Here is a 22,547-nt window from a genome sequence, read left to right as displayed (position 1 = left end):
TAAATAAAAAACTACTTACTGTACTGCACTACTAAAACTAACTGTATAGCTATGGCCTGGAATCCTTTATTCATCTGTGTATGAACCATGCCCTCAGCACATCCCTGCAAAGGGAAGAATGATCAGATATCTGTCTTCATCTTGTCTGAAAACGATGACATTTTTCAGTAAGAAAAGGGTCCAAATGGCAGGTGTCAAAGAGCTTTAGCTTCACATGTGGTGCTAGGAGGCAGAAAAAACAACAGTAGCGTGTGGCCATGTCAGAGCTGCACAGAAGCTGCCGTACAAGTGCATATCTGAAAAGAGCAAACCTCATAGCCTGTTAAATCAATCTACTGCCAGATGCTGTTATCAGAACAAAACTGGTGCTGCAGATTCATCCCCAGAAGAAATACACGTCCGATGTCTGCAGTGAAAAGTGAAAGACCTAGGGTGGCATGTCTCAAGACTGAAGGTGACAGTCACCTGTGACTGCCCCCACCGCCTTCATTGACAGTTTCAGAAAACAGGTCCTGTCATTGCTTATCAAGCAGCTGGAGTTGAAGCTCCTTTCTGCTCTCGCAAAGCTTTAAAATCTGAACTCCAGGACCAAAACCTACTTCCAAGTTAACTGCTTTTTAGTTGGATGGTTAAGTCGTGTATTTTTACATTAAACAGTGTAGTATAGTAGGAACTTGAGAGAGAATTTAACTACTGCTCTTCTCCCTGTTGCAACAACATCATGAACAGAAATTGTGGCATTATGGATAACATTATGGAATACATATTACTTTAACATAAGAGGACAAGTTTAAAAAAAGCATATTTTATGCAATTAGAAATATGATAGCATTAAAGTTATTTTAAACAGAATTAATTAGAATTCAATATATTAAAATGAGTTTAAAAGTTACCTATCTATATCAAATTAATATCAGAAGGAAAGAGTAAAGGGCTTCAGAACTGACATAAGAATGAAAAACCTACAGACTATTCTTAAAAATAAAATAGGCATGAAAATGGGTATGGTCAAGACAACTCCTACCAACACTCACACAGTTTTACAGAACTAAATTATCCCGACAACCTCAGAAGAAAGAACCATATATACAACAGAGAAAAATACAGCCAAACACTGACAAGATTTTACCTAACCTCTTTTTACCCACTGGAAGGGGGGAAACAGGGAGACAAACAACTGATTTTGGCAGTCACACTTCAAAAAGAAGAGAAACAAAAGGTGATGTTAAACACTCACATTTCTTATATTTACAGACACTCTTGAAATGTAATTGCCTATATGCATACATTAAAAATATGTCACAGTCCAAAAAGATGATGCTGCTGCTTCCCCAGAAGCCTACTAAAACTGTTTCACACTGAAGAACAAAATGAGCAGCCTTACTTAGACTCTGCCCCTCTCAGTTCTCAAGAGCTTGGTGAAGCCAACAAGTTGCAAACAAAACCACGGAACACAGCAGACCAAAGGAAGCTGTAAGTCCCAGAGCAGATGGTCATCACCAACACTGTCCTGCCAGCAGCTCCTTCTCAGCTCAGCCAAGCAGAAACCCCTGAAGGGGTAACACATGGGGAAAGCTGGTGTTTCATCCAGCCCATCTCCAGCCACGCAGTATCTTGAAAGAGATAAGACCCATCTTGGCTGCTTTTTGAAACAGCAGAGGCAAAGGGTAAAACCCTGGAACTTGCCAGTTCATGTTCATGCAGAGTTATTCAAGTTTGAGTGTTATAAAGTACCAAGAACTAAAGTTTTGGGAACAAATAAGATTTTTTTTTTTTTTAATTATTCCTGCCAATAAAGCAATACCTAGACTCTGCTAGTACCACCTATATTTGTTGTTATCACCAGCAGTTTGTAATTGGGGAAACTGATGTCTGCCTAAAGTCTGTCTAATTTTCAAACCAAAACAGTTCCCCATTGCACACACTGTCCTACCCACACCACCATTCTCCTGTGGGACACAGGATATTTAAGACACAGATGATCCATTAAGGAGAGTCCATCAGGTTCTCCAGTAAATACAGACCTCTCAACCAGTTCATTTGTCAGCAAACTTCACATAGCAATCAGATCTAGTCAAATAAAAATTGCATCAAGAAGTGTCACATACAAACAGTCAGTTTGAAATTATCTAGAAAGGCTACAAGATCATGCTAGCCAGTTGCTATAATTGCTCTCAGGAGTCCTTTTTATCTGGTAAAATGGGCAACACAGATGCAGCAACTGTTGCGGCTAAAACACAGTTATGCCAGACCAAAGGCTGGAGCTTAGAGTCACATTAAGTCTCATGGAGACTTTGTCCCCAGAGCGGAGCATAACTGGACAAGACCACAACATATGGAGCAAAATGCCTCTTGGAGAACAGCACCTCCAGCAACTGTCATTTTCTTTAATGCTCACTCTGGGCAGTTGGGAGGCAGCCCGGGCAGCTCTGCTCTGCAGCCTCCACAGCCTGATTCATGCAAAATTCTGACCTGAAGCTTTGGCTCGAATCAGGCTTTATTCTGTTTTTTCCCTGCTTCCTACAATATCACTGATCTTAGTACTTGATCTCTCCTTAGCAAGATACCCCCTCCCCAGCACAGATCCACCAGGGAAGGCTGGGCTCAACTATGCCCCTTCTATTAGGGCTGAGCAACCCAAGTGTGTGAGGTGCACGGTGTGAGGGAATCACAGATCCCCACCGCTGCTCCTCTCTCTTCCCTCCCCATCCCTCTGATGTCTATCCTATCAGTCTAGCCCAGATAGGCTGTATATGCAGACATCATATTAAATGTTTTTAAAGTACACTTACTTACTGGCAGTTTACTGAACTTTGAAGTACCCAGGTTTTCCACATACAGAAACTCAAAATAAATTAAGCATTCTGGAATCAGAATGATTGCTGTCCGGAAAACTTTTCTGAGGTATTAAATACTAAGGAAAAATGTGACCACATCTCTCTAGAAGTGTTATTTCTTCTTACTCTACTTTGACTTGGAATTCACCTGGGGCAGGGAGAGGGGGAAGCTGTCTGCTGTTTATTCTCCAGCTCAAGGTACTTGAGACAAGTGTTACATAAAGTAAATGGTGCTTCATGCAGACCTGTTCAAAATTATATGCTGCTATCTCTCCAAAATAATTTCTACAAACTTAATAATGACAGTGCTCTTAAAATTTTTAAAGTCTTCGTTTGTTTTTTTGTTTTATTTTTTTAATACAGGAAAAAAGAGTTGGCTTTGATATTTTCCTGTACTCTGGCTTCTGACTATTCAAAGCTGACACTGATCAAAAAGTGTTCCATTCTGTCCATCAAGGAAAATGTTTTTCTTCATTGGAAAACAGGATGTAAAAATAACGTATTATTTTAGTGCTTCCAGCAAATCTATTAATCACCTATGAAGGAACTGTAGCATCACAGTATAAAAATGATTATAGCAACAGACAGGAAGAAAACAATGAAGTTAAGAAAAATAGTAGGTCACACATTCTTCAGAAAAAGGTAACATTTTTCATGCAAAATTTAAAAAAATCAAATTAAGTTTGCTTTACCTTAACAAGCATATTTTAATAGCTCAGTTACTTTTGTCAGACACATTTAAAGGTAAGACGACATACACAACTGTCTGTAGAGCACCATAAGTATACTGAGTGTTTTGTTATTAAATTATACATTTTTCTCTTTTTAGGCCTCTAGAGTTCTTTCACGTCTTCTCTAGTGTTTCTCATTGCCATAGTTTAAATTATTATTTTACTGATATCATATGCAACTGCTGGGCATCTATAGTAAGAGATTATAAACTTAATCAAATATGTCTCCAAATAAAAGTGAGCTAAACATTAGGTATACAATTATTATCATTTAACCATTTAAAACAGTGGATACTGTCTCATTTTGTTTTACAAACAGAAGTATGTATCAACCTCACTGAAAGAAAACCAAAATAACCACCAAATCCCCACAAACTTTAAACGGATTAATGAATTGCGTGTTTTTACAAAAAAAAAAATTCCTTTCTTATGTCTGTAACCAAAAGAGGGAAAAACCCGACAAAAATATCTGGAATTAGTGAAATAAAAGTTCAGTGCTGTATATGTTTTCTCCCTTCTTCTTAAAGGGAAGAATTTGTTCCCTCAGTTTGTGACAGATCCACAATGGAGACTTTCCAGTAGTAGAACTCAGTAGTAGAACTCAGTAGTAGAACTCTGAAGAAGAACTCAGTAGTAGAACTCAGTAGTAGAACTCAGTAGTAGAACTCAGTAGTAGAACTCAGTAGTAGAACTCAGTAGTAGAACTCAGTAGTAGAACTCAGTAGTAGAACTCAGTAGTAGAACTCAGAACTGGCATAAACATATGCTGAAAGACCACTTCATTTAAAACACTTTTTTCTTTCTCTTCCAAACACTTTAAAATTATTCTTCTGGACTGAAATTTCTTACGCTTCATTTTTAACCAATTACTTTAGACAAAAAAACCCCCAACTATAAAATAGTTGCCTTTTTTGGTTATTCAAATATGAAAGTGTAGGATAATATGGCTTTCTACTTTTTGAAGAGATATGCTTACTTCTAAATCATAAAAATGCAGCTAAACTATTTTATGTCCTACTTTTTACACCACAATTTTGAAAGCAATTCTCCAGTCACAGGTATGTTACACAGAACTTAAGTACTCAACTACCTGCAATTCTAGAAATAAAATATCTTAAAATAGTGTAAAGATTCATTAACAAATTTATATATCAAATTACTTGTGAGTCCAGTGACAAATACTTTGCAGGGAAAAAAACCCCAATCTTGGAACATGCATGTTTTAAATCAAGTTAGCCCTCTTTTTTGCTCCTCTCCCCGCCATTTTGTAATGAGAAAGTCTCTTAGAAACATTTGATGAGTTCTGGGTCACGATTACATAATTTTAAAAAAAGGCACTAACAGAAGTAAAGCAGTTGACTCATGCTTTTCAAATACAACTGTGTTGTTTTCTGTAACAGATGACAAAGTTTGCACCAGGAAGTTCATATTGAAGTTTTGCAACGTAAAAAAATAAAAATTAAAATTAAAAAAAAAAATCCATCCACAGCCCATTTTACAAAACCAAAGCCCTAAAATTAACTACTGATGTCCTCCTTCCCCCATTCAAATCTCTGTTCTCTCTCTCTTCCCATCGCACATGTTACTTCAAAATACGGGCAAATTAATTCAAAGCTTTCCTGTCAATTCTTATCTGGGTAGCAGGAAAGGATGGTATGCTCAGCTCAACTGAAGAGTTGTGGAACATTACATAAAGCACAGATGATCAGAACCTAGACCTGAGAACACTGGCGCCTGATTGTATGAGCAACGGGCATTGACCCCAAATGAACTTCTCTGGATTGATCATTAGATTCTTATGTCTGGATCCTGCAAGACAAGCCAGTAATGAAGAGTGAGGGTCTTGGAATGATTCTTTCAGGTTCTGAAAATTGCTGAGTGTCAGGGAATCACAGAGGTTGAAAGGCACCTCTTGGACATCAGCTAGTCTAACACACTTGCTCAAAGGAAGGTCAACCAAAGCAAGATGCTCAGGGCTGTGTCCAGTCAGATTTCAAGTATTTCCATCGGTGGATACTCCAAAACCAACTATATATTAACAGGAACACTTGGATCCTCTGTAGCCAAGAACTGAGGCTTTGATAATATTAAACCGAGGTTCATAATTTTTTAAATAGCAGTTCAAAAATTTAGCACATTTCAGAAAAGTAGACAGCCACCCTTGAACAGTGTCTGAGAAACAAATGGAGATTTTAAAAGTCAACACTGTTTTCCAACAGTGCTGCACTGAAAACTTACTAAAAAATCTGAACTTCCTCAAATGCTATAAGCAAAAAGAAAACCTGAAATTATTCGGAAATGAAATGAATGGAAACGTGTGCCCTGCTGATTCCTGCAGTAACAGAGTAGGCCCACTTAATTTCAAGTGTCTGATGTTAAACTGTTCAGACTATTCTTGCAGTTAATCATTAACAGCTGTTACTTAAAAACAAGCAATTTGGAGATCAGGGCTACAGAAGAAGAGACAACACAATATTAAAACAATAATTGTCCAGATGAGAACAAGTTTATCTGATAGACTCCATGGCAGTGCAGCAGCGAAAAGCCTGGAGGAGCTTTGGCTGGTGCAGACAACTCCCACAGGGGGTTATGGAGAACATATGCCAGGGTGGGATATGCAGCACCCTTTAATATGGCAGAGCATCTTCTGCCCTCGGGTGCCTGCTCAGCTCTGCTGGCTAGGGAGCCAAGCCTCATCCACAGCCTGCCCCTGCTAGACAGGCCAGCACTATCGCTGCCGTCAGCATCTCTGCGGCCCCGAGCCAGAGCCGCGTGAAAATCATATTTGCACACCAACATTGTCACATGCAACAACACAACCAAGATTGGCATGGGACCATTCCGGGGCTTTTACTGGGCAGGTTGTTTTGAGGCTGAAAGCATTTCTTACAGCCACTACAGAGATGGGGTAACAAGCTCCTCCTCCACCATGAGGGCCAGATGGAAAAGAACAAGGCGTAAACATTAAATATCTCTCCCCCCAAGAGAAAGGATAGGCTTCCACATTTAAGCATAAATAAAAGTTCAACTAATTCACATCCAAATTCTATTGAGGAAGTACAGATGTAGATTTCAGTATTAAGGGTCTCGTTGCCACTTTCCTGCACTGTTGTGGGGGGTTTTTTTTGTTACTAATTTATGCAATTGTAGAAAGGAGAATCAAATCCTAAAAAGCTATGTAAATATTTCCAAAATATTAGTTCAAAAATTATTTTCTAAAGTTAGCCAAAGACAGGTATATTCAGAATTCTGTTCAAGAAGTTGAAACATTTTCTTAGACAATATAAATAAAACCTTAAAATTACTAATACCACAAACTGGCACATCCTGGATTTGGGTTTAATCTAACCCTGAGAAACAGAACAAACTTATTTCACAAGCTCCAAGTCTTAACTTTCTCTGATGTTCATAAAGGCTCACAACATCACCGTCATCACAAGCGCTATGTGATTTATGTAATTTAATTATATCAACTGTGGCACAATAAAGAAGAAACCCCAATATTTTATTTTGTCATTAAATCCAATGAAATGTTTTATAGATAAAGAGTAGACATGAACTGAAACCATACCCATATATTCCATTAAAATTATTAAGTAAAACCTGTTTTAATCATTAAAAGCTTCAACTTGTACTGAGTGCAAAAACTGGTATTTCAGATGAACCAATGCCAATTTGTATAAAGCATCTCACCACAAAGCTCACTGTAATAATTTTTAGTTTATCGCAACGTACTATTAACAACAAATTAGCTTGGCTTCATAATGCTGGTATTTAAGGTTGACCAAAATGTAATCAACTTCACACTTTCTGCATTGCATATTAAATAAAATATATTTACACAAACCATTCTAGTAAGTGTTCAATCTGTATCTTTACTCTATAAAAAGCTGGAAGAAACTCCCTACAGACCATAAAACTGAAGAGAATCTGCTCTGAATTAGATGCCACCAGTTTTTTCTTCTCGCTTCGCACCAGAACAACACCTTTATTCAAAATCTTGTCTCAATCAGAAAAATATTACTCCTGCCAATGTCAAGAGTCCAGTAACCTACAACCTACTGTAACTGCTTTATTAAAAAGAAGCCAGCAAAAGGAAAAATAATTTTCCCTAACTTGCTGCGCTAATCACGATCAGCAGCATGGCCTTTCCAGTGAGTGGTCTCTTCCAGAAACACCAAGAGGTCATTAGGTAGTCTCCCCAAGGAGAAAGCTATGGCCAAGAAGGCACCAAGCGGCTGTGGACAGGCAGAGTCAGCTTGGGCCCAGAGGAGTAGGGGAAAACAAGAGGCACAGAGAACAGCCTTAAGCATTCCTTTAGAAGACTTTTTGTTGTTGTTAGCTAAAGAAATAGGATATATTAAACGGATACTATATCATGATTTCAAAATTATTTCATTTTAAAACATTCAAATTGACAATGTCTCTTTCTATTTACTCTTATAGCCAGAGATTAGAGTTAACGTTTCCTTCAGCAGAGAGATAATCACCGAGAAGTAACACAGGAATACCCAGTTTGATTTACTTAAAAATGACAAACTAACTTCTAGAAAATAACTTCAATTAAAAAAAAAAAAATGACAAAGTAACTTTTAGCTGTGATTTTACACTATGAAGAAAAATAGACCAGGAACAAATAGTAAATGCATCACTGATTTTATTGAAAGTCCACTTCCAAAGTATATTTACAGTACAACATCATAACGCTGACAAGAGAATCACCCATGGAAGATGCATGTCTAAACTGTTTCCCTGAAATATTTATGTCAAATTCAAATGTCAGAATGTATTGTATCCAAATGTTAATTCTAGTTCAACCCAATAAAAGAACTGAACAGGCAGTAGGCATGTTGCCTTAGCTGCCAAAGATGTTTAACAAAATATAAAAAATAATTAGGTTTGAGAGAGAAGTTTTATGTGAAAAGCCAATTTAATATTATCAGTAACTATAACTGCATATAGATATCTTCCCCTCTACCTCCAGGTTTTTTATTTAGAAAGCTCCAGAGACAACTGAGCTTTTGAATAGTATTTGCTGTTCCATAAAATAATCTAATACAATTAGAAACTGTGATATTACTTGCAGTTGCAAACAGGATTAAAGTGAAAACGTTATTTCTATGTGAGCAACAAATACCCTCTCAGGAGCGTTGGGTGTTTGAAGGGAAGGAAAATAACTAACGTACAGAACTGCTAAACGAACATGATTACATTTACAGCTGTATGTGAAGCCACCAAAGCAACACAGACGTCCCAAAACTGAAAAGTAACAGGAAAACCAGCACCACACTCTCCTCTCTGTCCTTTCCCCTCCACTTGCCCATCATTTCCAGTCATTGCTGCGAAGAGGGCCTGGTACTGAAGAAGTCGCTTCATGTAGCTTGTGCTTTTTGCTGTCTCCTTTCAGACGTACTCTTCCTTGCCTCCATATCACCCACCACAACAAATTGATCATTTCTCTTTCCCTCCACTTACTCATCATTGACAAAACTGCTGGGATCCAGTTATAGAAAGGAATTATCCTCAATAGGCACCTTCAGTTACAACCATCTGACACTGCAGTCATCTAAATCTAATCCCTTTTCAAGCTGAAATAACCTACTCAAAGGCCCTTTGAGACACACAGCACGTCTATATTCTCTGCCTCTCACGCCTTGAAAACATCAGAAGCGTGCTGAAGCATCTCCTGTTGCTGTGGCTTCTTTCAATATCATTCACAAAGCTTTTAAAAGACTGCCATACACTTTCTTCATCAGAAAAGTTCAATGAGTGCAGGTCAGCACAGCCCCTAGTTTCAGTATCACATAATATTACTCCAAGTGAAGGTGCAACACAGGCAGCACTCACTCCTGCACTGCCAACAGCCTCTAAGAGTCAATAGTCTGAAATCAGGAACAGAAGTGACAATTTTATGTAACTGCAGAAGGAAAGAATGGTATTTGTTTTTAAGTTCTGGAAGATTCTCAGGTTATCAGTCACCTAGAAGTCATTAACATATAATTTTCAAATCTCCCTAAAATCCAAGCCTTTTTTCTTTTTTTTTTTTTCTCTTTTTTTTTTTTTTTTTTTTTTTTAAATCAAGTTTTGCAATAGTTGCTTTCCTGGTACTGGGGGAATTTGTTAGCAGCTGTACAAGTGGCAGTTTCCTGAGGTTTACTACTCAAAACAAATCTGAACATATTTTCAGAGGGAGACTTCTGTCCAAACTTTGGATCTGCCCACAAACTTTCATTTTTACCAGATCTCAACAGTATTGATACTTTCCACCACTAATGACAGCATTTGTGCATATGCTCACTCCTTCATTTTCTTAAACATTTTTAATTATTATTTAGACATGCATGCAACCCATACGCTCTCTAACAGAGATCTAGGATGAAGAATTTAATCCCAAAAGTAACTCTGACAGTTAAAAGCCACTGAAATTAAAGTTACTAATGTAGACTGTTAGATAGCCTAATGTAATCTAACCTAAGCTTCTGCTATCAGTATCAATGATAAAAGCACAATTTAAGTTCAAATGAATAAATAAATCTGTATATCACATCTCACAACAATAAAGCAAGAACTGAAATGCAAAACACCAAATGTGGTTTCACAAATGAATAGGTATGAAGTTTGGCAGAATCTCAACTTCAGGAAAAACATTACTGGCAACCTCTCACAAATGGAAAAATGCTTACTTCTCCATTAGGTTCCTACAGAATGTCTACCTAAAGACAAAATACTATCAAAATATACAACCAGGTCAGACTGTGCAATAACATCCAGTCTTAGTACCTCACAAATCAGAGGATACATCTTGTATTTATATCATTTTAATGTGGATGCTCTCAGTATTAATCACACTCTATGTTTGGATGCTTCCACTTAAATTAACTCCACAAGTAATTCCTGCTAGAGCTTTTTTACATAGTGAGGAGCCTAAACAAATTTTCCCAACCTTTACTAGTGAAAATTGACCAATTGCCACAGTTATTTCATGACAAAGTCACTTAAACCACACATATGTTTCTGATGTCTCTTAAGTATGAACAGGATAATAGAGTAATATCCTAAATACCACAAGCACCACTTAATTTAGGCAATATGGACAAATCATAAGTTAACATTTTAATAGTTTGCATTTACATTCACTTCTCCGAATCAAAGATTTTGTTAGTATGGCAATACCATACTAGTGTGGAGCCAGGCTATTTCATCTCAGGCAATGGGTAAAGGCTAGCAGCGTAAAATGCACAGACATGCTGTGCACTGCATGCACAAACATGCACAATTACACTGCAAGTTTCTGTAATCAAAGTTCTGCAAATACAAATGAAAGGGAGGATTTCCTATATGCAATTTCACCTATTTTAAATATTAAGCTTCTGAGTCTTTCTACTTTTTGTTATTTTCAGGTCCAAACCCAGTGGTTTTCAACCTGTGGTTCATGGGCTTCTTTCAAGGGGGTTCATAAAGGACATTGAAGAAACCAGCCCACGGTCAGCAGGGTTAGAGTCTCTGGAATTAATTCTGCACTGCCACCAGCAAATGTTCAACAGTCTGCAAATCAAAAATACATCAAAGATCCACCATCATTCAGCCTAGTCACTATCTAACCTCCTAGCTTCTGTTTGTGCAGGTAACATCCAAATCTTGTTACATTCCATTTCCACTAGAAATGGAGGTGACCATACATGCTATTACATTAAAGAAAAAAAAAAGAAAAACAAACAACAACACATAAAGCTACAGAAATCTTCCTGGAAATCTTGGAAAGTAAACTGATAAGAACCTTGTGGTGTTGACCAATGGCACAGAAAAAAACTTCAAAAGTTGTAACCACATTAAACAATAATCTAAATAATCTCAGTCTGAAATAAAAAGCTTATTTTTAGCCTGTAGGCTCCACATCTATTTTAGTTTTTTTCTGAACTTAAAGGAATTCATAGTCTCTTTAACTACATTGACATACTACAAATTAGTCCTTGTTCTCATCTTAAAAACTGTGAAGTTATTTCTCTGAAATAGCATTTGAAGATGGTATTCCATAATTATGTCAAGTGTATCACTTATAAACTTTGTTAGAAAAAGTTTCAAATTCATGCTATACAAGCCAGAAATTCTCATCTCCTATTTCACCTGTCCCACTGTGTCTTCACTGCTTACCCATTTCTTTTCCTCCCCTCAGAAAAACATGGCTAGAGATGATACCGGTGCCTACAGTAAACTTTTAAAATAAGCAAGACAGCTGGGCCAGATGGCAATCTTTGCTTTCTTGGACTGCTTCAAAATCTAAGATGATTTCTGAATTTCCCTTTTGACCGTAGTATGAGTTCAGCTCAACGTAGATACCAATCTGTGGATGCACCAGGAACAAACATTGGATACTATTTTAAATGTGCACACTTATTACAGTCCATGTTGTGCTGAACAATAGACTAATTACTGCCTAAAGTCACAAATAATCAAGAGTAGCAGGAGGAAGAATTCTCTATGCAGAGTGAGGTTCCTATTTACAGGGCTGTCTCCTGTAAATATAAATATATACAAAATGATTTTTCATTTGAAGTGCACATGATCATGAGGTCTTACTCAGCTGTGATAATCACAACAGAAAGCAAACTCTTAAGTAAGGGATGGAAGACAGTTTGGCTGGGAATCAGTACATAATTTAAAATGTTTTCACCGAGTATGTCCTCTTCAAACACATTTTAGACCTGTTTCTTCCTCAGATGATTTCTTCATTGTTTAGGACTTCTCATGACTCAACTAAAGCATGAAAGAGATGAAAGCAGAACAGAAGTTCTTCAAAGCACATTTCAGATGTGTGCATTGTTTCTGCCAAATATGTATTCCTTTTGCCAAAATTTTCCAAACTACTTTCTGCCTTCTGTATCAGACATCTAATGACCTAAGGTGTGTAGGTGTGTGTACATAAATGTGTCATCAATAGAGTTATAAAGCTTAACAGACAAAAATAACAGCTTAAAGAAAATAGAATTAAAAAAAGAAATAGGAATAAAGTTGCCCATATCCCTACAGTCCTTTGTACTCTCTACAGACTTGAAACAACTGCATTAATGCAGCAAGCAATAGCTTGTAAAAGGATGCAAACCAGCTGAAACATTTGACAGACAGTGTTAAATACCAGAGGATTCATATCAACCACTTTATTTGAAAAGGTGCTTTGATGTTGGCTATCTTTCATGTACCTCTTTCATGGCACATTAATAAGGAAAACTGAGATGGGGTAAATTAAGTCCCAAGGTCATATCTAGAGTTACAGCACTGTGGGTACCTGATGAAATACGGATTAATGCTGCATGAGCACTGAATAAATAAAACCACTTCTGTTAACCACTCAAACAAGTTTTACAAGTAGTTCTGAACTTTATTCGGCAACTAGACTTCAGACATCTTAATCCCCCCACACTGCTTTGAAACCTAATTATCATAATGTGAACCTGAATGTTAGGTCCCTTTCAAACTGCGAGTGCTATGAAGCAGAAAAGTAATGGGAATTAAGCTAGTGTAACATTAGAAATGTAGAGGCATGGAACTTGAAAGTGGCATTTGTTAAAGCTAAGAGAGTATAATGTAGATATTCAACAACGTAAAACACACATTTAAATTGAAAAGGATATTTAAAGCATGTGCAGACACCTATAAAATACAAGCGGACCTAAAATCCTGCAGAACAAACATTTCTAAATCAATTTCTTGCCACCAAGGTCCAACTTCAAAAGGTATTAAACAGTCCTATTCTACCTTAGCAGAATATTTCTAAGTATTCTAAAGCAGACAATTTAAACATTAAAGAAAATCCAATGAGAACTTTACAAGACATTACAGACTTTCCCCTATTTGTCACAGCACAGAAGTGTTTGAACTTAAACAGCAGTAAATTATTAATTACATTGCTTATAAAGTCTCAAGAGTAAGAAAAGATTTTGCTGAAAGTGGCAGAAAAGGATTTAGAATCAAGTTTAAAACCAAGTATAACAAATTAAATACCAAGCCACCTAAAAAACAACAAAAAAGTACACTTGCCTGGCTGCATTCTTTACTGCTTGTTGAAAATGACTAACAATTCACGATACCTATCAACCTTTCTTCTAAATATGAGTTGAAACACTTTATTCTGAGCGTGCATTAATTTAACAAACACATAAGAAAAGTCAGACCAGTAAGAATGTTTGTAATGTGACAATGAAACCACTGGGGCTGAAAGAAAAATTGTGATATTATTTTTCCAAATACGATGACTGAACCTTTCGTGTTGTCCTGCTCTAGCATAGTTCACCTGCCATTCAGATAGCTTTCATTTCCAAGATGCCCACAACTGACAGCCATCAAAGAAAAACAGTTGTAGTGATGGCAATACGGAATGAGATTCCTGAAATATTTTTTCAATATTTTCATTTAATCCAAAAAGGCTAATGAAATCCTAAAAGTTCATCATCTGCCATGTTAATGCTACAGACACTATTGTTTCATTTATATTTCTGGTCTTGTTAAAACAAATACACTTGTCTAAAACAGAACATCTGTTTTGGTTATAACACAATGTATCTTTGGCAAGAACTCACAATAGAACTAACATAAATAATCAAGAATATTTATTGAACCTTGTAACAAAAACTGATTTGTAACAAAAAACCTGAAGACTAGATATGACTGTCTCTGGGCTCCTGTCCAGTCCTAATCTAAGTCAATAAACATAGCTCTAAAAGGGAAACTACATTAAAAAAAAAAAAAAAAAAAAGTCCTGCAGTTATTTAGGTTGGATATAGGTATCCAAAACCATGTTGGTTACAAAAATAGTAAAAAATATTTGCTTTAAATCAAAAACTATCAAACTGAGTCCAGACAGGTTTTAAAGCAACACGAAAAATCATGCCATATGCCTCATTTCCTACTACTGTCTTCCCTGATTTGTCTTCTCTTTGGAAAACTTCATTAAAACTATATTTAGTTTGTACTTGCCATTGCCGAAGATTTGTTGTTTTCATTACTTGCTTTTCATATATTTATTAGCACTAAAAAAGACAAAGCAGTCATCAAATAAAATATTATAATGTTTTTGAGAAAAACTGAAATTAAGAAAACCATTTTGGAAGTCTCTTTTGATACTGATACAACTGAAATATTTTAGAGTGAGGATCAGTTAATTTGATCTTTGACACACAACTAAAAAAAAAGGGTGAAATGGTGTTCTCATTTAAGCCTGTAGTTAAGTGCTCACTAGAGGCAGATACTGAAGCCAAGGAATAACTTCATGCGCAATTCTGAAATCATCTGAAGTCAAGGACTTCAGTAGCAGAGAGACTATTTCAGCATATTTCAGAAGGTACTGCACATACAGGCAATCAATTAAGTGTTGAGCTGTTTTATATCATTAACCTTCATTAGAGTGCATACCTGTCCAGATTATTTGTGCATGCATCAACTGCACACATCTTTTTGAAATTACAGATTATTATTGTTTCATTTCCCTGGAAATGCATGACCCAAGTCTCATATGATGAACTGGACATCAAAATATGAACAGATTTATTTTTTTTTAAATGGTAATTTCTGATCCCATTCTCCACTTCTAACAAAAAAATTAAGTAGTACCATATTATAACTTTGATTTGCCAAGGAAGCCAGTCTGTAGTACTTCTCTGTCAGACACCTTTCTGAATGACAGCTTGAGAAGTTGATTGGGATTTTGGTTTTAAAGCACTATAAAACAATCCAGCCTCATTGGCCAAGCCACTTTACATTTGGACTCCTTTAAGGAAAAAGCTTGTAAATGCAAATACAATTGGCAATTCTCTGAAACTTGCACACAGCAATAAACTGAGCTCTGTTCTGCTGGCCAAGGATTGCCACCTTCGTGCAGCTCAGTGCATCACCATGAGAAGCTGAACGCTTGGGAAATGTCATTGCATTAGATGCAACTGACTCATTCTCCTACAGTTTAAGTACTGGAGGGTTTTTATTTTGTTCTGGGTTTGGTTTTTTGTTCTGTTTGGTTCCCCCACCCCCTTCCACAGTTCAAATACTAAATTGATTTGTAAATCCATTTTTTAGTTACAACTGCAACCTGCTGAGGTAGATATTCTTTAAAAATGAACCGTTCCAACATTACTTAAATTGTTCCTGAGAGATTTTAATTGAAAAACAATTTATAAAGATCATTTGATCCAAAAGCATACTATGGGCTTCCAGAGAACTAGAGATCTGTATTTAGCCTATGTATAAACAAAGCCCTCATATATTCCCCTATTATGAGAAAACAACATAATCAAGGGAAGACTTTGAACATGGAAACAGCATATTCTTCCAAGTCATCTTTCATAGTTCCCCTTCAAGAAGTATAGCACTTCTCACAATGTATACCTACTGTCACCTGTTGCTCAAATAATAATTCTGTACTAATTGCTCCTCATTTAGCAAGTATCCCTTACATTTTTTAACTCAGTCTGACATAAATACCCTGCTTTTCACTGGATTATCAGAAGTGGTGGGGGGGTGTAAGCCTGGACTCCTCGTTCCTGTTCTAAGAAATACCAAGGAGATTAAGGAGCAAATTTTCTGGAGCTAGAAAGCAAACAGAGTAGCTATCTTGTAGGATTCAGCGGCATGGCTGGGAAACCCCAGCACTGAATAACGCAATGAGTTGCATATAAAACTAGTTTAGCAGCAAGGGCAACATGGGAACTCCAATATTCAAGAAAAACCTCAGTCAAGACTGTCAAAATATGACAGTCCAGCTGCAGGTTCAGCTTATCTGTAAATCCACATATAGAAAAGCACAAACAGCAGTCTACAAAGTTTAACAGCATCAAATATGTCACCTATAACATGCAGTACAAAAAAAATTACATTCTTCTGATTTTTATTTTCATATGCAATACCTCAGTGTTCTGCATACCAGTTCTGAAGTAGGGACTAGCTCCTCACCATATATGAGTACAGAACAAGAAAACTATTAACAATAAAAATATATACTAAAAGCAAAAATGCTTTTGATAATGCGATTTTTCACTTCCAGGAATTAAACTGGCAGGTTAAACAACTGCATTTATATATTTTTTCCTACAAACATCACAAGTATTGGAAAAAAGTGAAAGGCTAAAAAAAAAATAAAAATCTGTCACAACTGGAAAAAACAACCAACTTTATGACCTGACTCTGCCTTAGAGCATTTATACTAATTCCTATTTCACAAGAGCTTTTATCAGTTCCAAGAACTTGTAGCTCCTACAGGGCTCAAAAAAAAAAAAAAATCAATACTGATAATTATTTTCAAATTCTATAATCTTGAACTATAAACAGGGAGAAATTATTAAAGCAAAAGAGGAAAACACAGTGAGAAAACCATCCACCACAACATTATTCAAATATTTTTTACTGTGTAAAATAGTTATTTATTTTTTGTAGCATAAGATCAATAAATTAAAAAAACCCCACTATTACTCTTTCAGACAACATGCTTACGTCAATGCAATAGATTTTTAAACTATATGAAGTAAACAACAGTGAAATTAAACATTTGCCAAGAATCACACAGTATGAACTGTTTTCCATTCTCTACAGTCATTAAAAATCCACTGGTTTTGAGTTGGATTCAGGAAACAGGATGCCTAATTTTTCAGAAGCTTAAACAGCCTCCTTCCTCTGCAAACAATTAAAATCGGAAAAACTCTACTATGTCTCCTGAAATAAAAGGAGATTTAACTATCAGACCTTGTGCAAATGTATTTAGAAATCTTAGAAACAAAGAACAAGTGCAGTTAAGTGATAACATAAGTTAGTAGGAATAGTACATTTGTTGAACATTTCTGTAAAACAACTTCCTAATCTATGGAGAAAAGGATCCATTAAATGCATACAGTGGTTTGAACAGAGAAAGGCCATAACTTTTTCAAAAACTTAGATAACTTATTTCATTATGCTAAGACAGTGAAAAGTAAATACTGCTGTTAAATTTCAGCACAAAAGATAACTCAAGGTAAAACACCAAAATGCTTTAAAAAAAAAAGGTCTGAATTAAAAAAAAAAAAAAAAAAGACTAGTTCTGCATAGGAGAAAAGAAAGTGATATAGAACAGTTTCCATTCAAACCAACAGCAGAATAATTTAGTGTGAATTCAACAAACCAATGGATAAAATTTGAAGATTAAAGAGGATAAATACCTTCACTACTTTCTGTTTTATTTCCAGACAATTTAATATCCACAGGATTAGCAAGCATTCCATATCATAGTCAGACAACACAATATTTATCATTTGCATTTAAATCTCATTTATCAAGAAAAGACAATGCCAAACAAAGGTCCTTGGCTGTTTGAGCTGCTATTCTAGTACACTTTGTTACAATGACAACAGCAATGGAGTGAACCTCAGGAAGAGAAAATAAAATGCTTCAGTGAGTCGCTCTTACAGACTCAGGAGAACTACTTTCATGCTCCAAAGAGCTACAGTCATTTTCCTATAAAAAGAAATATTTTAAAAAATCATATTTAAAACTACCTGTTAAGTTAAAATACGCTGAACAGATGAGTTTTGCAGCAAGCAAAGTGATCTTACCAGTAAACAACATCCAGTGGTGCAAAATATTTCTTCATAATTAAGTCTGCAAAGTAAGCTTCTGTTTCTCTGCAGGCCGTGCCATTGCCAATCACGACAGTGCTACAGCTTTGCACGGGGTAAAAAGATGAAAAATTACTCTTAATTATTCTTCTAGACTTTTTCATACATAGCATTCAATGCATGATGATGACCAATACATCTTAGTTTATGTAACACAAGGCCCAGATTTAATGAGAACATATTCCTAGTAACATCACATTGTGTTTTAACAGGTTTCCAATGTGATAGTTCAAGACATGAGTCAAAATTTTCACTCATTTGTAATGGAATTGAACAATGGTAATATCTGCAGAAAAACCAAAAGTAATATTCATAAAAGAAATGTAATGATGTTTACAGTCCTCAAATCCTCATGTGTTATGAGTCATGAAGAAGGGCAGAAGCCCAAGCAATCAGAATCTTAATCCTTAATGGGAACATCACAGTTTGCAACAGCTTGCAAGGTCATTGCCTCTGACTGCCCCCACCACAGCCAGTCAGCCATCAAATCACCTTGTTTAAAGCCAATCTAATGCTTAAAGACAAACCGGACTGTATGCTGTGGCAGTTCAGCAGCTGACTCAGTGGACCAGATGTCTGTCCACAGGGGATCCTGTAACAGTTGGATACAATAACCCTTTAATCATGCTGCCCCTATTTGCAAGTCTGTCTGGAGAGCTACCTGAGCAGGATTTCCTTTGCTTAAAAAAAAAAAAAAAAAAAAAACTCTTTCAAAGACTAAATGTGCCTTTTGGAACAGGGGAAGATCAATGAGTGGTTTGGAGCTTGTAGGGGGTAGGAAAAGCGAGGCTAAACTTATTCCATAGCTGAATGTTAATTTTTATTCCTAAAGATAAATGGATTTACAGAGCTTTGTGGGGATACATTTATAGCATGCAGCTTTAGTCATAGCCATGGCTTGATTTCATATGCTTCTAACATATACATAGTGTAAAAACATGACCATAGACTAAAAGAAAAATAAGCTCTGATCTACGTAAATAAAATAATAATTCCAGTTAAATAATTAGAATTCTTATTCCACCAAAAGTAAGTATTTATATAGTGAAGATTTTAATTATGCTTGTTAAGAAAGAGTAATAAATGGAATATTCTTTAGCATACTTGAACTGGAGCAGAAGCCTCTTTATCTTCTCAGCCTCACGAAATCCTTGACCAGAATGTAAGTAAACAACATCAGTATGGAGTATTTGACCTAGAACAATGAAAGGCAAAGCCACTTGAGAAAAAACATGAAAAATCAAAAGCTGTATCTTGAGGAGCTACTAAAGTTAATTTGATGATTCACAAGTAAATCTTCTTAATAAGCCATCTTTCCCTTTTATTTTTGTATCCAATTAGAAGAAATGTATGGTGGGCAGAGGACTAAAACGCTTTGGCTGCCAAAGCAAAATGAAATGATATATTTTCTAGTTCCCTGGGGACATATCCACATAAATAATGAGCATCTAGTCATATCAGGCAAATAAAGTGTATCATATTATCAATGAGAACTGCAATTCAATGCAGAAGATTTATTGTTCTTGTCTAGTACATTTTACAGATCCAGTAGAGAGAGATGAAAATTAGGAATGCAGTCTCAGGACTTGCAGTCCAGGAGGTCTAGAAGTCCAGTGCCACCTCTTGTCATCATCCCATCTATCACATTTGGAAATAGCTCTGTATTAAGTGGTACTGATAGCTTATGGTACAATGCATGCTAATAACCATTTACCTTACCTTTAATGCCATTTTAACATGTCAAGAACACGGCTTTCCTTACACCCACCCTGGATGGATACATTCTCAGGCAAAAAACAATGACGAAATAAAAGGAAAACAAATCATTTTTGCATAGGCCTAAAGAGGTATGTATCCCCAGATCAGACTTGGATGAACTGCAAAGGCTCTGTTCTGTATCTGTCTAAAAACTGAACTGAGAAGTTCTGCAAATACAATTCTTCTGATTTCTCACATTAACACACATACTATTAAGCTAAAAAGGCTGATAAACTGTCCAGATGTCCAAGATATTACCCATGAAAAAAGCAAAGTTATAGAAAGTATTTAAATTCAAATACTTTGTTAAACAATAAAAATGCCAGGTGTTCTCTTTGCTGACTACTGAGAGGCACAATTATTTGAACCTATATTCAAGAAGGCAGAAGGGATTTTAAATTCTATTTTAGAGAGGAGTAATAACACCAAAGGAGACACTGGAATCCTGGTGCCTTAAGCCTGCAGAAAAGAACTTGCATGACAGGATGCATGGAAAACACTAAAAGCTTAAGAAAAAAAAAAAAAAATTCAATAACATAGTAGGTTTTGAAACAATTCTTTCCTCTAAATGTATTTTTATCAGTGCATTCAAAAATATTTGGAATTGAAACTTACTGGTTGGTGAAATAATTGCCAACTTGCAGCCATGTTTGTAGCCAGGATCTACTCCCATCAAAGTACGGCCCCTCACAGGGCTGGTCAGAAGCAACTGCCGGAGATTTCTCCCAAACATCATCACAGACTCTTTCTCTGCATCAGATGTCAACTTTGATCTTAGAAGAATTAAAGCAAAAAATATTTTCCCCTCAATTAGCTTTCAAGTGCACTTTTGAGTTGTTCAAAAGTTGCAAGACTTCTCCAATCACGTTTCATTATTTTTAATTAAATACTACATTTCCAATCAAGTTTTCGTCACTTTAAAAAAAAAAAAAAATCAGCTATATGATAATCTCATTCTAAGAAAGTAAATCAGCACAGAGTAATACCTATAAGAATGTACACATACCAAGTAACATTCAAACATCAACTTAAAATTTTGAGCAAAGAACAGCTTCTTGTTAAAGCTGGTACCGAATTGCAAAGAAAAGTGGATTTGAAGAAGGCATGGATTGACTTCATGATGACTTCCCAGTTCTTGAGAAAAATCACTACACAGTAAAAAAAGGATTATTATTTAGGCTGAGATGTACTAGAGAGAAACTGGAAGGGCCTATCCAATTAATTGCTAACACACCATGACTCATGAGGCACTTAATTTCATCTACAAATTATGTTATTTAACAGTTATCACAGAGGTGTGTAGGCTTGAGGTCTATACTAGGAGGGTATTCTACTTCCTCAGAACCAAACTAGAAAGCTGATGGGGTAAAGATGCTCCCTACCTTTCTTTTCCATATTCTTCAATAGAAATAAGTGAGTTAGTGCACCAAGCACTGACTTTGATGACTTTCAAGCAAGAACACTTACTGCAGAGTGTTATTAGAAACAAATCTGTCTTGCTGAGTGAAGGTGTGCAAGATGCACAATGTCTTATTTGTCAGATGTGGCCAGTAGGACAATGACTCATAAGAACAAGTATTTTTGTCATGGTATGGCATCTTATACAAAAAAAAAGCAATATTCAAAAAGTAACAGGGATACATATTCGTCACTTGGCTGTTTTTTTTTTCTTTTGCAGGTATTCATTGCCACTTTTAGCTGCATTACATTGTCAATAACTACAGTAATCATGCAGCAGCAGCAAGCCAGTAAAGCCTTCATATAATTAAAGGGTAGCCAATGTCCTTATTTCCTTTTACCCACCAGTGAAAAAACTAATATCTGGGTTTATTTTTACAGAAGAAGACACCTGCATTCCAGTTAACTAACCCTACAAGAATGGGGTGGGGGAAATTACTCAAGTCCTCTAGGTCAATCTATGCATGATGCAAGCAGGCTACAAACAGTTCAAACACAACCCTCATAAGGGCTATTTGACATGACAGGATATTAAGCTGTTCTGCACAATTTTCAGATGTGGCAAACCTTAAGAGTCTGACTTGAGTTTGCCCAGGATCCAACCGAGCAACCAGCTCAGCCCTGTATCATCCCACAGTGGTACAGAAAGAGCTGGTAAATCCTCATCATCTCTCATTTGTAAAGCAGTCCAGAGATAGGTCTAGGTTCTCTAGATTCTCTTTCACACATTGTTGACTAAACATTTTCTAAGGAAGTGTGCAACAGCAAAAGGCTCCATTGTACATCTGTGCTTTTTGTTTTTGTATCAAGTATACCAAATTAACACAAACGTGATTTAAAGCGACAGTGAAGTGTATAACTCCTTAGCAATTTAAGTGTTCCCTCAGCAACAAAGGGCCGACACTCTGTATATTGTCACCACTGAAAACAAGAATATAGGAATGGTTGCACTAGCTCAGGTAAGTAGTCCTTCTATCCTAGTATCCTGTCTCCAAATGTGGCTATAAGCAGCTGCCCAGGGAGCTGATAGAGCACCACTAGTATACTTGTCCCATAATTTTATTGCAGGCTACAACTATTTCCAGCTCAGAGTATTTCCTGAGCTTGACATGATTTGTCTCTTTAGCAGCCCATAA

The 22,547-nt window shown here is 36.3% G+C and overlaps 1 protein-coding gene across 1 annotated transcript in view; it reads right to left on the bottom strand.

The window, feature by feature from the left end:
• Positions 1 to 22,547, bottom strand: part of LOC104530941 (S1 RNA-binding domain-containing protein 1) — a gene marked incomplete at its 3' end in the record, with an annotated part of 69,155 nt that overhangs the window by 21,506 nt on the left and 25,102 nt on the right. The window contains exons 11-13 of the mRNA XM_010175683.1: positions 20,569 to 20,726; positions 19,300 to 19,390; positions 18,133 to 18,240 (exon numbers count right to left, since the gene is read on the bottom strand). Of these exons, the coding sequence (XP_010173985.1) occupies positions 18,133 to 18,240; positions 19,300 to 19,390; positions 20,569 to 20,726 (357 nt within the window). The remainder of the gene's footprint in view (positions 1 to 18,132; positions 18,241 to 19,299; positions 19,391 to 20,568; positions 20,727 to 22,547) is intronic.

The sequence above is a fragment of the Antrostomus carolinensis genome, unplaced genomic scaffold (assembly GCF_000700745.2).
Source record: "Antrostomus carolinensis isolate BGI_N321 unplaced genomic scaffold, ASM70074v2 scaffold1859, whole genome shotgun sequence".
NCBI classification, from domain to species: Eukaryota; Metazoa; Chordata; class Aves; order Caprimulgiformes; family Caprimulgidae; genus Antrostomus; species Antrostomus carolinensis.
This window is presented reverse-complemented; position numbering and strand designations above follow the sequence as displayed.